Source organism: Zophobas morio, unplaced genomic scaffold, assembly GCF_036711695.1.
Source record: "Zophobas morio isolate AGI-343-1 ecotype UQ-CSIRO unplaced genomic scaffold, CSIRO_AGI_Zmor_V1 ptg000011l, whole genome shotgun sequence".
Taxonomy (NCBI): Eukaryota; Metazoa; Arthropoda; class Insecta; order Coleoptera; family Tenebrionidae; genus Zophobas; species Zophobas morio.
The window spans coordinates 21,613,809-21,634,892 of NW_026972116.1; the positions used below are offsets into that span (position 1 = coordinate 21,613,809).

The 21,084-nt window shown below is 33.3% G+C and overlaps 1 protein-coding gene across 8 annotated transcripts in view; it reads left to right on the forward strand.

Annotated features, from left to right (window-relative positions):
• LOC135127221 (histone-lysine N-methyltransferase 2C-like) overlaps positions 1-21,084 on the forward strand; it is a 66,457-nt gene that overhangs the window by 32,422 nt on the left and 12,951 nt on the right. For 6 of the 8 annotated variants that reach the window (XM_064053625.1, XM_064053618.1, XM_064053619.1 and 3 more), the window contains 6 exons: positions 4,638-4,837; positions 5,320-5,430; positions 5,865-6,090; positions 6,142-6,575; positions 12,149-17,959; positions 18,092-18,359. In XM_064053625.1, coding sequence (XP_063909695.1) covers positions 4,638-4,837; positions 5,320-5,430; positions 5,865-6,090; positions 6,142-6,575; positions 12,149-17,959; positions 18,092-18,359 — 7,050 coding nt within the window. The remainder of the gene's footprint in view (positions 1-4,637; positions 4,838-5,319; positions 5,431-5,864; positions 6,091-6,141; positions 6,576-12,148; positions 17,960-18,091; positions 18,360-21,084) is intronic. The other 2 variants (XM_064053621.1, XM_064053623.1) reach the window with 2 other exon arrangements.

Below are 21,084 nucleotides of genomic sequence, written 5' to 3' on the forward strand. Positions count from 1 at the left end.
CAACAGGATATCTTTCTATCAAAATTATTTAATTATCAGATCAATTTTTGATTTTACAGTTATCAGATTTTTCAACGCAGTGTTTCAATTTTTCGATTTTACCGTTATTCGATTGTACTGTTATTATTAGAGAGCGGATTTCTGTCGGGCTAGGCAAGGCCAAACTCGGTACGGCTCGTACGGGATGGGAATTCATTGCAATTACAGGCTGCACTACGTTTATTTGAGATCAGAATAACGCTGCTTCGTTGCACTCTGCTGTTAATTCCAGCTCTCATTTACTTAGCCGTTTGATTAATAAATCGTTAATTGTATTTATGGAATAAGTGACGATTTAATTTAGTGATTCTCTATCACCCGCTACTGAGTCCCAGCGATCCAGCGCGTCCGGACCTATAATCGTGACGTAGCCCGACAGAAATCCGCTGTCTAGTTATTATCCAATCTTTCAATTTTGGACTTTTACAAATTTCCATTTTTTTTATTTTGAAGTTTAATTATTTTACAAATTTTCATTTTTAAAGGTATCCGATTTTTCATTTTTTTTTTATTTTTCAATTATCGGAAGTTCATTGTTTCGATTTTCTAATTTCTTGATTTTTCTTATTTCAAAATGTCGATTTCCAATTTTCTAAGTTTTTGATTTTTCAATTTCATAATTTTGCAGTGTTTTGATTTTTCAATTTTGTAATTTTTTATTTTACAATTGTCCCATTTTTCAATTTTAAAATGATAGAATTTTTCAGTTTTGTCATTTTTTCAATGTCGCGATTGTTCAGTTTTTAATGAATTAATTATTCAATTTCCAATTTCTCGATTTTTCACAATTTTGGAATCCGACTTTTCACTTGTTCGATTTTTCAATTGAACAATTTTTCAATTTTATGGTTTATAATTGTTCAAAATGGCAATTTTATTTTTCCAAGTTTGTGCTTTTTAAGTTTAATTATTTTACGATTTTCCGTTTTTAAAGTTATCCTATTTTTAAAGTTTTCCATTTTACGTGTTTTTGATTTTTTAATTTTATATTTTTACAATTTTTTCTGATCTCTATAATTGAGTTTTTAATTAATGAATATCTCAATTTTATAATTCTTCGCTTTTTAAAATTGTCATCTTTTCAGTTATTCAATTTTTGATTTCTTAATTATCCGAATTTCGTTGTTTCGATTTTCCATTTTTTGATTTTTTCATTTTTCATTTGTTTAATTTTAGAGTTTTTTCGGTTTCAAAATTTTTACATTTCCCAATTTTCGATTTTACAGTTTTCAATTTTTCGAAAAAATTTCTATTTTAATTTTTCAGTTGAATTATGTATTTTACAATTTTTCATTGTTTGGATTTTCTAATTTTTTTATTTTTCTAATTTCAAAATGTCGATTTCATATTTTAAAAGTTTTTGATTTTTCAGTTTCATAATTTTGCAGTGTTTCCATTTTTTAATTTTGTGATTGTTTATTTTAGAATTGTCTCATTTTGCAATTTTTTGATTTTTTAGTTTTATATTTTTACAATTTTTCAAATTCTGGATTGTTCAGTTTTTATTGAATCCGTTTTTCAATTAACAGATTTTCCAATTTCTTAATTTTTCAATTTTTGATTTTGGAATCCTTCGATTTCATTTTCCAATTGTTCGATTTTTCAATTTAATAATTTTGCAATTTTTCGTTTTTAGAGTTTAAGAAATTTTCCTGTTTACAATTATCCAATTGTTCAATTTTGTAATTTTACAATTTTTCAATTTTATGATTTATAATTATTCAAAATTTCAGTTTCAATTTTCCAAGTGTTTGATATTATATCCCGTTTTTATCCTATTTTTTAACTTTTTGACTTTACGCATTTTTGCTTTTTCAATTTTACCTTGTCACAATTTTTGGAGATCTCAATTTTCAATTTTATATTCGTCGATTTTTTAAATATTCATCTTTTCAATTATTCAATTTTTGATTTCTTAATTATTCGAATTTCATTGTTTCGATTTTTCATTTTTAATTTTTCAAAATTTGGATTTTCAGTTTTTCAAGTTTTGGATTTTTTAATTTCATAATTTCGCAGTTTTTCGATTTTTGGATTTCAAAACTGTTCGATTTTCAAATTTATATGTAAGTATTTTTGCAGTTTTTCAGATTAACAGTTTAATAATTTTTCGGTTTTACAATTATCAAGTATGTAATCATACATTTTTTTTTAATTTTCCATTTTTATATTTTTACAATTTTTCGTTTTCTTAATTGTCGACTTTTTAAAAAATCAGTTTTTCATTTGAATACTTGTTCGTCTTTAAAATTTTTCATATTATCCAATAATTCAATTTTTACTTTTTCAAAATTTCGATTTTCAGTTAAAAATTTTTGATTTTTGATTTGATTTCATAATTTCGCAAATTTTCGATTTTTAAATTTTGTAATTTTTGTCTTTTAAACATATTACCTCATTTCCAATTATCAAATTTTTCAATTTTCTAATTTTGCAATTTCTTAATTTTTTATTTTTATCATTTTACAATTTTCGATTTCTCAATTGTCCGCTTTTTAATGAATCAGTTTTTCCTTTCCTTCTTCGTTTTCAAAATGTTTCCATTTTTCCATATTATATATTCTGTTATTGATTTACCGATTATCCGAATTTCGTTGTTACGATTTTCCAATGTTTTAATTTTTGAATTTCATAATTTTTCAGTTTTTCGATTTTTGAATTTTATAATTTTTCAATTTTACGATGATCTAATTTTTCAATTTTTTGATTTCAAAACTGTCCTATTTTCAATTTTATATGGAAGTATTTTTGCAGTTTTTCAGATTTATAGTTTAATAATTTTTCGATTTTACAATTATCCAATTGTGTAATTTTACATTTTTATTTTAATTATTCATTTTTATATTTTTACAATTTTTCGTTTGCTCGATTGTCGACTTTTTAAAGAATCAATTTTTCATTTTTTAAAACTTCCATTTTCAGTTAAGTTTTTGATTTTTGAATTTAATAATTTTGCAATTTTTCATTTTTAGAGCTTCAGAAATTTTCGAGTTTACAATTATCCAATTGCTCAATTTTGTAATTTTTCAATTTTATGATTTTTAATTGTTCAAAATTTCAATTGTAATTTTCCCAGTTTTTGATTTTTCAGTTCGGTTATTTTATAATTTACGTTTTTTTTTTAACTTTTCGATTTTTCAATTTTACGTTGTCACAATTTTTGATCTCAATTTTCAATTTTTGATTTCTTAATTATCCGAATTTCATTGTTTCGATTTTCCATTTTTTATTTTTAATTTTTCAAAATTTGGATTTTCAGTTTTTCAAGTTCTTGATTTTTTACCTTCATAATTTCGCAGTTTTTCGATTTTTGAGTTTTATAATTTTTCCATTTTACAATGATCTAATTTTTCAATTTTTCGATTTCAAAACTCTTCGATTTTACAATTATCCAAGTATGTAATTTTACATTTTTTTTTAATTTCTCATTTCTATATTTTTACAATTTTTCGTTTTCTCAATTTTCCACTTTTTGAAGAATCAATTTTTCATTTGAATAATTCTTCGTTTTGAAAATTTTTCGTATTATCCAATTATTCAATTTTTAATTTCTCAAAATTTCGGTTTTCAGTTTATCAAGTGTTTGATTTTTGCATTTCATAATTTCGCAGATTTTCGATTTTTAAATTTTGTAATTTTGTATTTTAAATTATCTCATTTTCAATTTTTCGACTTTCCAATTATCCAATTTTTCAAATTTGTAATTTTGCAAATTTTTTTATGTTTCTGTTTTAGATTTTTACAATTTTTCGATTTCCCAGTTGTCCGGTTTTTAATAAATTAATTTTTCAATTTTCAATTTTATACTTTCGTTTTTAAAATTTTTCATTTTTTCAATTAATCGATTTTTGATTTCCCAATTATCCGAATTTCGCTGTTTCGATTTTCCAATGTTTTGATTTTTGAATTTCACAATTTTCTAGTTTTTCGATTTTTAAATTCTGTAATTTTTCCATTTTACAATTATCTGATTTCTCAGTTTTATATGGAGTTTTACAATTTTTCATTTTTATATGATTACAATTTTCGACTTACCAATTATCCGCTTTTTAATGAATCAATTTTTCTATTTTATAATTCTTAGTGTTTGAAATGTCTCGTTTTATAGCATTATTCAATTTTTAATTTTTCAAAATATCGATTTTCAATTTTTCAAGTTTTTGAATTTTGCAATTTTTCCATTTTTCAGTTTTGTAATTTTTCTATTTCATAATTATATTTCAACTTTTCGATTTCAAAATTATTCTGTTTTCAATTTTTCGATTTTTTATTTTTCAATTCGAAATTTAAATTATAGAATTTTTTCGTTTCCAAAATTTTTAGATTATCCGAGTTTCGAAGTTTTTGATTTTTCAACGGCTTGGTCGTTGACAAACAACATTTTCGATCTTGTGTTTCAATGTTTAGAGATTTTTTTAAATAATTTTTCAAAGAAACGAGAAGTCTTGTTGACATAACATTCTTTGTGGGTTGGTATTTTGTAAATTATAAATACGTGCTAGGTCATATTTCGATGAATTTGATGTGTCATCATCTTTAGGTTTTATATATGTTACACCATGATATACAAAATTGAATTTTTTGTTATTATTTTATAGTGCACAATAACCAAAAACTACAAATGCGTTTGGGCCAAAACGTACCCCGGATAATGTCGGTCGCTCCGGTACAGCAAGCCATACATAACACACCCGTGGGCTTGAACGCCGGTCCGAGATTAGCAGCGCCGCCCCCACCGCCGCCTCCTTACCCCGGACCGCCGCCGCCTTACCCCGGCTCAGCGACCCCACAACAGCAGGTACGAAGGTTTTTAATTTGCTAGCATGGTTTTATTTGGTTCAGTTTTTGGATGTACATTTTATTTAACAGCGCTCTTAATTTTTCTGAAATTTGGATCGGTGGTAGCGGGAGTCTAAGGTCTACAAGCACAGCGTTTTTATTTTATTTATCCTCAATACCGAACTCGTGTTTATGTTTTTTCAATTCCTGCTTTTGTGTTTGTGTAGGTGTTCCTCAAGGATTCTGACGTCGTTGCTCTTTTCGATTTTTGTTAGTGATTTTGTCTAGAATAAAAAAATGGGGTTTTAATGTTACCTTCAAGAGTAAAACGTGCTTTTTTTAAGTTTTTTGGTTCGAGTTGGCGCTGTTTGTAGACCTTACGCTCGATGGAAATTCTAGTAGTGTTATAAATGATGAACCGGCGTTCTTATTCTTATTATCGGGATTGGTAGTACTAACTTTGGTTGAGGTACGGTGTTGTTGCTTGCATGTGTGTGGTAGATGGGATTGAGAATGGGGCCTGTTCATCTTCCGCTGGGACACATACATCCTATGCGACCGCAGGGTTTGCCTTTGCATCCACACTTGCAACGAAGACCTTTATTGTTGGAGGTGAGATTAAAACCCTTAAGAAACGTACCTGTCACACTTCCCTTGACATAAACTAAAAACATCACGAGATTTCACTCGGTGGAATCGAGTACGTAGTTAACGTCTTCACATGTAGATTTGTTAACTTAATGAGGATTCTCACCTAGTCACTCATTTTTATACCTCGTAGCTTCCATTTATTCGCATGTCACGTCGGTGTCAATCCTCACATGTGACCTCCATCGTTACTACGAGCTTACACTAATGTAACACCTATTTACGCTTATTTTTGTCATGCTTGAATCCTTCAGAGAAGTTACATATAGATATAGATTTGTTTCCAAACCAGAGTTAGTCTTTCCTCATTCTCAAACCTAGATATTTTTATTTGCACGGTCGTTTTCATTGATATTTTTTCGAAAATTAAAAAGCTAGCTATGTGTCGTTACGTGCAGGAGCAGCCTTTGTTGCTGGAAGATTTACTAGAGCAAGAGAAGCGCGAACAAGAGAAACAAAATCAGAATAGTCAGACGGTGGTGAATCAAGAAATCGCATCATCGACGTCTTCTAACACTGAGCAAGAATCGGCACCTTTACTCACAGACCAGGACTTTGAAAGAATCACAGATGTATTAGGTGCGCCCGCTGTCGGTATCAACGCCAACGCAAGACAGGCTCAAGGTAAGTCGACTTAAGTAACGACAGAAATAAGTCATTAATAAAAATATTCAGTAGCGACAACCACGACGTCTCAAGTAACGTGGCAGCAAACCCAGAACAGACCCAAACCGACACCGACACCTCAGCCGCCGACCGAAATCCGAGTGCAAACTTTCAACGCCAATTTATTGACACCTCCGCCTCTGCCGCCCGAAAACATAGTCACGGAGCAAGATAAACAAAAACAGTTGGTGTACGAGCAGTGGCTCAGTCATCAGGAAACTACGCTCAATCAGCAACTGAAATATTACGAAACCGAAGTGAATAAGTTGAGGAAGATGCGGAAATCGTTGAATAGTAAACAGAGGCAGCTGAGGAAAACCGGGGGTCAGTTGTCCGATGCTGATGCCAATGAGTTGCAGCGGATCACCGCGGAGCAGGCGATTTTCCAGAAGCACTTGGAGTCCAGTCGGAAGTTGAGTCGCCAGCACGGATTATTAGTGCAGGTATCTATCTATAAATTTATAGGCACTGCTCTTTTTAGTCGTCGTTCTGGAATCGGTTTGACGCGTGGACCGGCGCGGCGGTAAGCAATTTTTCCCTCTAATTTTTATGAAACTGGAATTTGTATCTGGTCAGTACAATGTTGTTTACACATTTTTATTTTCACGGTCAGTTTTATGATGTTAGTAACTTTAAACTTTAAATTTAGATTTTGTTTCTTTGTTATGTTTAGATCTCGTGCACTATGTTTATAAACGAATCTTCTGTTTGATTTTTATTTTTTGAAACTGCAAAACCTAATGCTCTGAAATCTTGCAAACGTTTTAAGGTTATTGTAATCATGGTAAATAAAAATTTATTCTTTATCTCTCAAACAATTGATGACGTCATATCAAAATTTTGCTTAATATTTAAATCCTCCCTGAAATATGCAAAACATTATGACTCTATTGTTATTGTACTCATAGTTTTAGAATTGCTTATACAGGTGACTTAAAAAAAATGAATGATATGTATATAAAGTCTTTATTTTAACTTATAAGGGTTATAAAAAAATAAAATTCGCAAAATCAAATCTTACAGTTTTTCAAAAAATTGCATTTAATTACCTTCGACCAATTTTTTGCTTACTCAATTTTTCAAGTTCTTGATTTTTATTTTTCATTTTCCCGATTTTTTAATTTTCATTTTCTTGATTTTATAACACAATTTTCCGTTTATTCAATTTTCCAAATTTTCAATTTTTTAATTCCTCGATTTTCCATTTTTAAAATTTTTCAACTTTGCACTTTTTGGATTCTCAATTGTCCGATTTTTCCGAGTTGTTTAATTTTCAATATTTCGATTTTAAAATACATTTTTCGATTTTTCATTTTTTTTTCTTCAAATTTTGAAGTACTTGATTTCCAATTTTTAGATTTTTCAAAGTTTTTATTTTATTCCTTTTCATTTTTGTTTTTTCAATTTTGCAATTTTTTCATTTTTTTTTTATTCTAAAAGTTGAAAAATAAAAAAATTAATAAGAATGCAATAATTAAAAATAGAAAAATTGAAAAATGGAATAAATGAAAAGGTTTAAAATCCAATACAAATTGAAAAATTGAAAATTTTTAAAAATTGTAGTTATTACATATTTAAAATGAAAACTAGAAAATTTGCAAATCAGAAAATGAAGAATTGAAAACCCAAAAATTGCAAATCTAAAGAAATTTTTGAAGTTCTTGATTTCCAATTTTTAGATTTTTCAAAGTTTTCAATTTATACTTTTTCATTTTTGATTTTACAATTTTGCAATTTTTCCATTTTTTTCAATTCTAAAAGTTGAAAAATTAAAAAATTAAGAATACAATAATTAAAAATAGAAATATTTAAAAGAGGAATAAATGAAAGTTTTAAAAACCAATAATTGAAAAATGGAAAAATCCTAAAATCGTGAAATTGAAAAAGTGAAAAAAAATTTAAATTGTAAATGAAGAAACGAAAAATTGAAAAATCATGAAACTGAAAAATCTAAAATTGAAAACCCAAAAATTGCAATTCGAAAATTTAAAAATCTCACATTGAAAACAAAAATTCTTCAATATTGAAGTTCTTGATTTCCAATTTTTAGATTTTCCGAAGTTATCATTTTGTAATTTTTGATTTCTGATTTTTCAATTTTACAATTTTGCAATTTTTTCATTTTTTTTAATTCTAAAAGTTCAATAATTAAGAATCCAATAATAAATAATAGCATAATTGAAAAACAGGACAAAAAAAGTGTTAAAATCCAATAATTGAAAAATGAAAAAATTCTAAAATCGTTAAATTGAAAAAGTGAAAAATTTAATTACATATTGAAAATGAAAACTAGTAAAATTGCTAATCAGAAAATGTAGAAACGAAAAACTTAAAAATCGAAAAATTTAAAGATCTTACATTGAAAAAACAAAATTTCTTCAATTTTTGAAGTTCTTTATTTCCAATTTTTAGATTTTTCTTTTTATAATTTTACAATTTTGCAATGTTTCCTTTTTTTATTCCAAAAGATGAACAATTAAAAAAAATAAGAGTCCAATAATTAAAAATAGAAAAATTGAAAAATGGAATAAATGAAAAGGTTTAAAATCCAATACAAATTGAAAAATTGAAAATTTTTAAAAATTGTAGTTATTACATATTTAAAATGAAAACTAGAAAATTTGCAAATCAGAAAATGAAGAATTGAAAACCCAAAAATTGCAAATCTAAAGAAATTTTTGAAGTTCTTGATTTCCAATTTTTAGATTTTTCAAAGTTTTCAATTTATACTTTTTCATTTTTGATTTTACAATTTTGCAATTTTTCCATTTTTTTCAATTCTAAAAGTTGAAAAATTAAAAAATTAAGAATACAATAATTAAAAATAGAAATATTTAAAAGAGGAATAAATGAAAGTTTTAAAAACCAATAATTGAAAAATGGAAAAATCCTAAAATCGTGAAATTGAAAAAGTGAAAAAAAATTTAAATTGTAAATGAAGAAACGAAAAATTGAAAAATCATGAAACTGAAAAATCTAAAATTGAAAACCCAAAAATTGCAATTCGAAAATTTAAAAATCTCACATTGAAAACAAAAATTCTTCAATATTGAAGTTCTTGATTTCCAATTTTTAGATTTTCCGAAGTTATCATTTTGTAATTTTTGATTTCTGATTTTTCAATTTTACAATTTTGCAATTTTTTCATTTTTTTTAATTCTAAAAGTTCAATAATTAAGAATCCAATAATAAATAATAGCATAATTGAAAAACAGGACAAAAAAAGTGTTAAAATCCAATAATTGAAAAATGAAAAAATTCTAAAATCGTTAAATTGAAAAAGTGAAAAATTTAATTACATATTGAAAATGAAAACTAGTAAAATTGCTAATCAGAAAATGTAGAAACGAAAAACTTAAAAATCGAAAAATTTAAAGATCTTACATTGAAAAAACAAAATTTCTTCAATTTTTGAAGTTCTTTATTTCCAATTTTTAGATTTTTCTTTTTATAATTTTACAATTTTGCAATGTTTCCTTTTTTTATTCCAAAAGATGAACAATTAAAAAAAATAAGAGTCCAATAATTAAAAATAGAAAAATTGAAAAGTGGAATAAATGAAAAAGTTTTAAAATCCAATAATTGAAAAATGGAGAAATTCTAAATTCGTGAAATTGAAAAAGTGAAAAATTTTTAAAATTGTAGTAATTACATATTTAAAATTAAAACTAGAAAATATGCAAATCAGAAAATGGAAAAATGAAAAACTTAAAAATCATGAAACTGAAAAATCTAAAATTGAAAACGCAAAAATTGCAAACCGATAATTTGAAAAATCGAAAAATTTCAAAATGTCACGTTGAAAAAACAAAATTTCTTCAATTTTTGAAGTTCTTGAATTCCAATTTTTAGATTTTTCTTTTTATAATTTTTCATTTTTGATTTTACAATTTTGCAATGATTCCTTTTTTTTTAATTCCAAAAGATGAACAATTAAAAAATTTAGAATCTAATAATTAAAAATTGAAAAATTGAAAAGCGGAATAAATGAAAAAGTTTTAAAAGCCAATAATTGAAAAATGGAAAAATTCTAAATTCTTGAAATTGAAAAAGTGAAAATTTTTTTAAATTGTAGTTATTACATATTTAAAATGAAAACTAGAAAAAATGCAAATCAGAAAATGGAAAAATGAAAAACTTAAAAATCATGAAACTGAAAAATCTAAAATTGAAAACGCAAAAATTGCAAACTGAAAATTTGAAAAATCGAAAAATTTCAAAATGTCACGTTGAAAAAACAAAATTTCTTCAATTTTTGAAGTTCTTGAATTCCAATTTTTAGATTTTTCTTTTTATGATTTTTCATTTTTGATTTTTCAATTTTACAATTTTGCAATAGTCCCTTTTTTTAATTCCAAAAGATGAACAATTAAAAAAATTAGAATCTAATAATTGAAAATAGAAAAATTGAAAAGCAGAATAAATGAAAAAGTTTTAAAAGCCAATAATTGAAAAATGGAAAAATTCTAAATTCGTGAAATTGAAAAAGTGAAACATTTTTAAAACTGTAGTTATTACAATTTAAAATGAAAACTAGAAAAAGTGTAAATCAGAAAATGGAAAAATGAAAAACTTAAAAATCATGAAACTGAAAAATCGAAAAATTTAAAAATCTCACATTGAAAAAACAAAATTTCTTCAATTTTTGAAGTTCTTGATTTCCAGTTCTTAGATTTTTCTTTTTATAATTTTTCATTTTTGATTTTACAATTTTGCAATGTTTCCTTTTTTTTAATTCCGAAAGATGAACAATTAAAAAAATTAGAATCCAATAATTAAAAATAGAAAAATTGAAAAGCGGAATAAATGAAAAAGTTTTAAAATCCAATTATTGAAAAATAGAAAAATTCTAAATTCTTGAAATTGAAAAAGTGAAAAATTTTTAAAATTGTAGTTATTACGTATTTAAAATGAAAACTAGAAACATTGCAAATCAGAAAATGAAGAAATGAAAAACTGAAAAATCATGAAACTGAAAAATCGAAAATTTTAAAAGTCTCACATTAAGAAAAAGCAAAATTAATAAAATTATAAATAAAATCAGAACATTGGAAAACCGAAAAATTAGAAAAATAAAGAAAATAAAAAACCAAAACCAAAAATTACAAATGGAAAAATTGAATACATCAGAGAAACTGAAAAATCGAAAATTGTAAAAATAATAAAATAAACCGAAACGAAAAAGTGCAAATCGAAAGTTTGAAGAAACGAAAAATTAAAAATTGAAAAATTGTAAATCAAAAAACGGGAGAAACGGAGAGTTGGAAAAACTAAATTTGAAAAAATAAAGAAAAAGCAAAACCAAAAATTTGCAAAATGTAAAAATTGAAAGATTCAAAAATTGGAAAGTTGAAAAACTTAAAAATTTGAACTTGAAAACTCGAAAAAATGCATTGAACAATTCAAGTCAAAAAAGCTACGGGAATGTTATTTACGCCACTTTTTACTTTATAGAGGTTATCAGAAAAAAAAATCACATTTTTTTATAATTTTCCAAAGAAGCACGATTTGCTGAGGTGCACTTCAGGGGCGAGGAAAGTTCTATCGAAATAACCTTCGACATTTTTTTTTTGTGTAACAATTACTGATGTTCGTGTTTACTAATCGTACGCTGAGAGGCGAAAATTGCTTACCACCGCGCTGGTCTATCTAGCAAATCAGTTCTAGACCGACGAGACAAAGCACGTTGTTAGACTGTGTGTGCATCTACCAACACATTTTAAAAACTAAACCGATTTGAAATTCAGTGGAGATAATTAACCGATCTCGAAGTCCAAAATCGCTTTTGATTTTTAAGATATAAAATGTGTTTTTGCTTAATAGTTTCTTTCTCTGTGTGTGCCAATCAATACACGGTGTTCAGCCAAACAAACCCACACACACACATACACCGACAAATCTTTACAAACGGCACATTGTAGATTGGTAGCTATTTGTGGCAAAAAAGTAGCAATGTCTATAATAAATTATTATTATATTATATAATTTTGTATTACCCCAATTGGTCTATATGAAGGAATACCGGAACAAACAACAGGCGAAACAGCGGCCGGTTCAATCGCCCCTTTTACTCCAACAAAACCACTCACCACTGGGACCACCCTCGTCTTCACCAATCCACCACTCAAACACGTCTCAGTCACCCATGATGTCACCGTCGGCATCGCCCCTCACCCAACACAGCTCACCATTGCACAGTCCCAGTCCCATGATATCCCATTCTCCCGGTCCAGGCTCGGTCACCAACATCCTGCAGAGTCCCAACGGGATGTCACCGATGCAACCGTCACCGCGCATCGGGACGCCGCACTCGCAGGGTGACAGCAGTCCAGGCCCGGCCCCTTCGCCGTCACAAGTATGCTTACCGCCCCCAGCTCCGAGAATGACGTCGCCGCAGCACAAGAGAGTCGTCACCAGTCCTGTGGGATACACGGCTGATTTGAGACCAGGGACTCCGCAGATGAGGTTCGTACGAACACCCATGGACCATGGAGGGGGGTTGCAGCGGCGTCTGTCGTCACCCATGGCGGCGTACCAACAGAAACCGGGAACCCCGTCACCTCTGAGTAGTCCACCGCCGCAAGCCATGGTCATCAACCAACAGTTGATACAGAAACAGCTACAGGAGGGGCCAGAGTCGATTTTGAACTCAGCGAGGGCCGCTCAGTTGATACAACAGAGGAATCTGGTGAGGCAACAACAACAACAGCAAGGGGTGGCGCAGCCGCCGCCGCTCACGCCTCAACAACACCAGATGATGGTGCAACAACAACAACAGTTGGCTAAGCAACAGCAGTTGCAGATAGCGCAAATGCAAGCGCAGCTGCAGGCTCAACAACAACGGTTGAGTCAACAGCAGAATGCGGCTCCTGCGTCACCGATGCCTCCGAAGAGTCCGTTGATCGGTCAGCATATCATGTCGCCGCATTCGATGCCTCCGAGTCCGATGCCCCCCAAGAGTCCCATGATGTCGTTTAGTGGCAATCAGACTCCGAATTCTCCCGTCACGAGAAATTTTAACCAACCACCGAGTCCGATGACCCATTCGCAATACCAGCCTCCGAGCTCTCCGATGCCTAGGAGCCCCATGATTCAATCACCCATGGGGATGAGGAGACCACCTAGTAGTCCGGCGATGCCCGATCGACCCAGAAGCGTCGAAAACCACTCGAGATCGTTTTCGAGTCAAAATAGCGTCGATAATTCCTCGATGATGGATCAAGGTGGTGGTAATCCGCATAATCCGAATAACCCTATACCGCTACCGCCGAATTTCGGACGCTTCGGCTACTTTAAGCTAGGTTTGAGGGGCGGCTCGCCCATGTGGAGCTTCGGTCGAGGTGCTAAGAGAATCCCGACGCCCCCAGGAGCGAATAAAGAACTCGAAAAAGCCGAATCTTCGACATCTTCGAATCCGATCAAGCCAAAGAAAGAGTCACATTTGAGTAAAGTTTCGATTTTGAAGAGGAAGTCGCCGGCGAAGACGAATTTGCAATCACTAGCGATGAGTAAAGTCGGATCTTTGGTTAGTAGCGACTATAACGAGTTCGATGATAGTTCGTGCACGCCCCCGGTCACGCCGCCCCCGATGGCCCTAACGTCGACGAGTCGAGTGGCGGCCGTGCAAAAAACCATCGGGAAAAAAATCCCCGAGGAAAATAAAGAGGTACTTATAGTGCACAGTCCGGACGAAAAACAACTGCGCTGTGACGATATTATGGACTACGATGATGATAACAATACTGTGATTTCGGGGGAGGTGTCGTTGAGTTCGGCTGCGCAGCAGAACGATGTGGACGACGTCGGGGTCATGGAGACGTTTTCGCAGAGCGATTTGGGGGAAGCTATGTCTAGTCCACTCGAATCGGACCAAATCGCAGACGAGTATTTACTTTTCCCGGGTAACATGGTCGTGGACCTTTCTGGGGACGGCGAAACTCATTATTCAGATAAAGAGGAAGCGGAAGAAGAAGACTACGGAGGGGAGAACATGCACGTGGTGATCCGAAGCCCCACGACCAGCGACGACGAGTTCATCATGCAGAACAAAGGAAAAAAGTACAATATCAGACGATTACCGTCGAATCATCTTCTAGAAGCTACGGATTCGCCCGAAGGTGAGGAAATGCACACCGACCCGTCACCCGACGCAGGCGACGAAGACGCCATAAGCAACTACGAAGAATCAGAAATCGTGATCATCGACCCTTCGATTAAATCGCCCGATGAACAGATTTCCACCAAAGAAGATTTCGAAGAGTTGATTGACGAAGGGTCCCGGAAGGACAAAATGTTGAAGCAGGAAGTAATCACGGCTAAACACATCAACGAAATCCATAAATACGCCGCAAATGTTTATAGTTTCCCGCCGAAAACGGAAACGTCTGCCTCAAACACGAGGGTCACCAATTTGATAACCTCAAAATTGGGTCCGAAATTTTCACTCATTACCACCCCAGTGATGACTATTTCACGAACCGACGCACAAAAGTCGACCGATGTGGTCGCCCAGACCACGAAACTCGTGAACACGACTGCCACCTCCAAGCTGACTAACATCATTCTACACAATGCGGTGCGCAGCAACGTTCTGAGTGTGCCGAAACTCGTGACCAGCGGGTCTCCTGCGATTACCATAGTCAGTGCCAACACGTCACCCATCGCTTCGATTTTGCCTTCAGGGTTCACCGTGCCGGTGATCAGCGCAAGCGCCGTCAGACAACTACCCAACGTCAAAGTCATAGATAAACCGTCGTCGTCGATTTCGTTAACCACGCACGACACCTGCTTACCCAAAAAGATCTTCGAAGACGACTCAGTGTCGCCGGATAGTTCGAACTGCGAAGACGACAAGTCTAAGGACTCGTCGGACGAAAAGTCGAAGACGGATTCTCCACCTGCCGATTTCGTCAAGCAGAGTCCGTTGAAGTTGGTTTCGGAACCGACGCGAGTGCCTGTCGAAGAGCCCGTGAAAACCGTGTCTGAGGTAGCCGCCCCTTCGAACGAAACCACCAAGGAGGAAGTCAAAGTACAAACGACTAGCGAATCAGACGTTAAGAAAGTCGAAAACGTGCACGTCACTAGCATTAAAGTACACAACCAAAGAGTGCCTAGCCCGATTATAGCGAAAACCACGTCACCTGTGATTATTCATAGTACCCCGGAGTTAAAAATGACTGCGCAGGTCATTCAAGAGCCACAATCGGGTATTCAGATCACCGCTCGCGCCGAAACCGTAGACGGCTTCGAGGGTGCTACAGGCGACGACACGAAATCCGTGGTCATTTCAATACCGTCGCCAACCCCATCGCAAGAACAAATCCTAGATAATATAGCCCTTCAAGCTTTTGAGAATCGTCGTCGCGACGGAAACGGCATGCCCGGGGAGTTCGAGTCGTTCGAAGACGTCCTCGACATGATCGAAAACATCACGGCCGAACCGCCCGCAGTCCTCGAAGATAACATCAAAGATAAAATTAATGACGCTCCCGATTATCAAAAAACTACTAAAGTCAGTCGCGTGGAACCCGAACCGACTAAAGAGAGCGTGCCTGTGACGAAAATCGAAACTAAAATTACAAAGCCGTCGGTCGTTCCGCAACTGTCACCGCTTTCTCAGCCCACGGACCTGACGACGAACATGGCCAATGCGTCGCAACAACTTCGAACTTTGTTGTCGTTGCATACCACGACTGCGACGAGCTCGAATAACGTGGAGAGCGTCGTAAAAAGCAAGGTTGTGAGTACTGGGTCCGTCGTGACGCCGGCGCCTGTGGTCACGTCACGGGTCATCCAACAAGCCAGTTCCAGTACTGTGATAGTACCCAATGTGAAACCGAAGACCGTGGTGCCGCCGATTCGTACCCAAAGTACTACGATTCAGAGCACGGTGGCGCAGAGTGTGCAGATTACGACGTCGGGGATTAATTTCTTGCCGGCGCGGAGTGGAGGGATACAGTTAATGCCGGAACACCCGAAGTTGCCGAGAGTGACTGCGGTCAATTCGACGGCGACGTCGGTGACTTTAACGCCCACGAATACGGTGCAAAAGCCAGCGGTGACTACGACGTCCGAGACTACGGAAACTACAACCCGGAAGACGACGTGTTCTTTGACGGAGATGTTACAGTCGCATCCGGCCGCAGTACCGAGTACTAAAACCAGTGCTGATACGATCACGGCGGCGAGTTTATTGGGTACTTCGATTAGTTTGTCGCGATCTGGGTTTAGTACGTCGCTTGTGCAAGCACAACCCAATGTTGTTGTGTCACCGGTGACCACAACGATGTTACAAACTAGTACTTTTGGACACACGACAAGTTCGGTTAGTACGTCGGTTTTTAAAACTGTGACGTCGGGTACTAACTTGTTGCACACCCAATTGACCAAAGTCATTCGACACAAGAGTTTGGAAGAGACTTTGAGTGAAACTATCAAGGAAGAGAAAGTAGAACCAATGGAAATTAGCGAGGATAAAATTAAAACCGAACCGGGTCAGTCGCAGTCGGGGTGTAAGTTCTCGACGATCCCCACGCCACCTATTAGCAGAAACGACGATTCGCAGAATGCACTCTTAAAGAAACTGCTGCAAAATACGGCTTGTGCTAGTACCCAGACGCCACCGCCGACTTCAGCGCCATCTTCCATAACCGTAGCGTCGTCAACTCAGTTCCCTTCTAGTCTCGAAAACCAACTAAAAGCGTCTATATTGTCTCCAGTAGTCAAAGAATCGGTGACCCCACCACAAACCAAAGCGCCACCTAGGGCGCCTATAATGAGCCGCGAAACGTCGTTTGTGTCAAGCCCCGTGATCCAACAACCCCCCACTCCAGTGCCCACCCAACAGCTGCACATCGATATTAAAAAGTGCCTACCACCGAGCCGCACCCCGAGCAGAGACGACTTACTATCACCCCCCACTCCACGCTCATCATGCAGCCAAGACTCCAGCCTGCAGACACCCCCTCTCATTAAAAAAGAACCCCAACAACCACTCCTGCAACAAGAAGTCAAAAAAGAAATCGTCGATGAGACGTCGCAGCACTCGGAAGTGTCAGATCAGAGTCGTTCCGACGTACCCATGAAAGAAGAAATCGATTCGTTGGACCCCATCACCGAGAAGATGCTCCTAGACAAAGAGGAACTAAAAAAACAGAAACGTCGGATGTACCAACAAAAACGTCGCCAGAACCAAATCATGAACAAAGAAGCGGTGGGTCAGCCGAAGAAGCGGCCACGGAAAAGCTCGAAAGTTGACGAAGACTACGATACTTACATCGACGGGGTGTTGGCTCAGTTGCGAACGCTACCCCCGATGGTGGTTTCCGAGCCCGTGTTGAACCGCAATTTTAACATATGTCCGGTTTTCGGGAGCGACATGAGCAAGCTAGCGGCGAACGACTACGATTCTCGCTTCGGGGAGCTGAAGGGGGAGTACGGGAATGCGTACATGCCTGGGTACTCCGATTTCTATAATACGCAGCCGTACGGAGACCACGAGCCGCTGCCCGAGAAGCCGCCGGCGTCCACACAACGAGGTTTCTACGACCAGGAGTTTCCACTCATTAAGTTTGACGCAGAGGAAGAGAAGAGGTTCGATATGTTCTGCCGTGAGGACTCCCCCGATTCTATCATTAGTAGTTCCTCTCCTGAATGTCCCGTTACTGAACCTCCTCATAAGTTCCTAGGGCTTAAGCTGATTAACGAGGATGATGACGAGGAAGACGACGATATGTCGAAGATGAGGTTGTCGCCGGTTGTTCCGATTGTCGCGCCAATACCGATCAGGTTGAAGCCGACGGGGCCGTACTTGAAGGATTACACAGAGGTGAGTTTTTGCCACATTATCGTAAAACATAAAAAAAAACTGATAAATGCTTAATCGAGTTGACGAAAGTTGTAGCGATTATGGTAAACACGAGTTGTATGATTTTTCTGATTTCTCTGTGTGTGTTTTCAGGATAAAGAAAACGTGGGACGTGAGGTTTGCTTGAAGTCGAAATTTGGGTCTACGTCTGCTGCACCATTGAAGGATTCCGGGAATGTGACGGTTACGTTAACGTTGACGTCGTCGGCTGCTGAAGATATAATGGGTGTTTTGCGCGATTTGGCTAACATTTTGCATATTCCGGCTCCTACGAGTTACCAGATTGTGGAGCGGACGAGTACTCCGCCGAGTCAGAAATTGGGGCTGTATAGGACGAAGGGCAAAGATGGGAAGGAAGGAGGTGAGTTGATGGCGTGATGAGTAGCTAAACTGTGAGGTTCGTTTGAACTGAGTGAGTTGCGCCATTTGGTTTTTGCTTAAGGGTATGTTGGTATATTGCTCGATTTTCGTTCAATGGTTTTCGCCCAACAGTTAATAAGAAATAATGATAAAATCAGAATTTTTACAGAAATGACCATAGAAAAATTAAAATAAATACCAAAAACAAACAATAATCTATTGACAAAAAAAAAACAAATTAACGATTATAATCCAATTTAACGATGAAATTAATCTTGCAATAAAATTTTGCAGTTGAATCATGAATACAGTTATTTTTCAGATACAAAATAGTTTACAAAAGTATAATCACTTTAGTACGTTTAAAATAATTAAATTGTTGTAAGTAAGGTGTTAACAAACAATAGTGAGAATGTCATGAAATAACAATAATAAAAAAAGAGTTTTAGTAAATTATCTTCCGTTTTCATTTTTTATTTCTGAAAAAAATGTTTTCAAATAGTAAACGTTTAGGTTACCAAAATATAAAAAACATGATTGAGTATAACGTAATAATACAATTTTTTCAACTTTTGATTGTATGTATATATTTTTAAATTTTTTTGAATTTAGAATTTTCAGGTTCTTGATTTTTTTCTTTTCCTCATATCAACATAATAATTGTAATAAAAGTTAATACAACTTTCTTTTTTCTATTAATAATAAACAATGCATATCATTACTTGGTCTTAGTACCCGTAATGATAGAAGTCTTGCCTGAATGCCGTCATTTCCGGGTCAGTGGTGGGTCTTAATAATAATGTTTATTAACGGAAAAAAATATTCATCTTTAAAAGATTTTTTTCAAATGATAATACATAATCCTTTTGGTGTTCAAAAATATCTCATTTTTCGTTTTTACAGTCTTTAGATTTTCCCATTTTTCAATTTTTCTTTTCTTCAGTTCATCGATTTGCAATTTCTCAACTTTTCTCTTGTACATTTTTCAATTTTTTTCCAGTTATTCCATTTTCAACTTTTGATTGTTTCACTTTTCCGTTTCTACATTGTTTCGGTTTTACAATTTTTCAGCTTTTCGTTTCTTCAATTTCTCAATTATTCAATTTTTCGTTTCTTCAATTTTTCATTTCCAATTTTTGAAGTTTTTAACTTTTAAATTTTTCCATTTTTCGTTCCTTTCGTTTTTCGATTTTTCGCTTTTTCTTTAATGTATCGAATTTCCAACTTTGAATTTTTCATTTCTCCAGTTTTTCGATTTTTGAGCTTGAATTTTTCACTTTTTCGATTATTCAATTTTTGTTTTTCAATTTTTCAATTCTTCACTTTTCACTTTTAATTTTTTTTTTATTTTCTCTTCCTAGATTTTTCGATTTTTCTCTTTTTTTAATAGTCCGATTTTTCAACTTGTGAATTTTTCAGTTTTTCGTATCTTCAATTTTTGATTTTCGGATCTTACAATTTTTCGATTTTATCATTTTTCGTTTTTATAATTTTTTACTTTTTTGTTTCAATTTTCCATTTTTTCATTTCGATTATTCAATTTTTAGGTTTTTCAGTTAATGTCTTCAGTTTTCTGATTTTTCAATTTTTAATTTTCAGATCTTCCAATTTTTCGTTTTTTTCCATTTTTTACTGTTTCGGTTTTTCAGCGTCTGAATTTTTGATTCTTGGTTGTTCAGTGTTTCGCTTCTTCAATTTATCGACTCTTAATTTTTAAGTTTAAGTTTTCAATTTTTGGATTATTCAAATTCTAAATTTTTCAGTGTTTTGTTTCTTCAGTTATGCTGTTTTTTCTTTTCGATTTTACAAGTCTCCACTTTTTCGACATTTGAATTTTCCACTTTTCTTTCCAATTTTGTTATTTTACCGTTTTCTGATTTTTCAGTTTTTCACCTTTTGAATTTTTCTGTCCTTCTTTTCTACAATTTTTCATCATTGAATTTGTCGGTTTTTAATTTTTTTAATTTTTCACTTTTTCGTTTCAAATATCCACTTTTTCATTCAGTTTTTCGATTTCACGTTTTCCTATTTTTAAAATTTTTGCTTCCTTAATTTTTGAATTTTTCATCTTTTGCATTTATCACTTTTTCGATTCTTCAGTTTATTGATTTGCCATTTTCGACTTTTTCACTTTTTTTTTTTTATTTATCGTTTCTTCACTTTTTGATTTTTCAATTTTTCGATTATTCAAAATTCGAATTCTTCACTTTTGCGTTTCTTCAAATCATCGATTTCCAATTTTTCGAAATTTCAGCATTAAATTTTTCAGTTCAATTTTTTAATTTTCCACTTTTCGCTTCAATTTTTCGATTATACCACTTTCCGATTCGTCAATTTTTCACCATTTGAATTTTTCACTTTTTTTCTTAAATTTTTTATCATTGAACTTGTCGATTTTTCGTTTTTTCAGTTTTCCGATTCTACATTTTCCAATTTTTTAACTTTTGGGTCTTTCACATTTTCATTTCAATGTTTAAGTTTTCCAGTTTATTTCTTCAATTTTCCGATTTTTCAATTTTTGTTTCCTCATTTTTTTTTATTTTTCATGTTTTGAATTTATTACTTTTTCGTTTCTTCACTTTTCGATTTTTCAATTTTTCAGCTTCTCAATTTTTAATTTTTAGTTGTTCAGTGTTTCGTTTCTTCAACGTTTCTGCTTTTTTTCGATTTTACAATTTTCCAATTCTTCAATTTTTTAATTTTCCACTTTTTCGCTTCAATTTTCG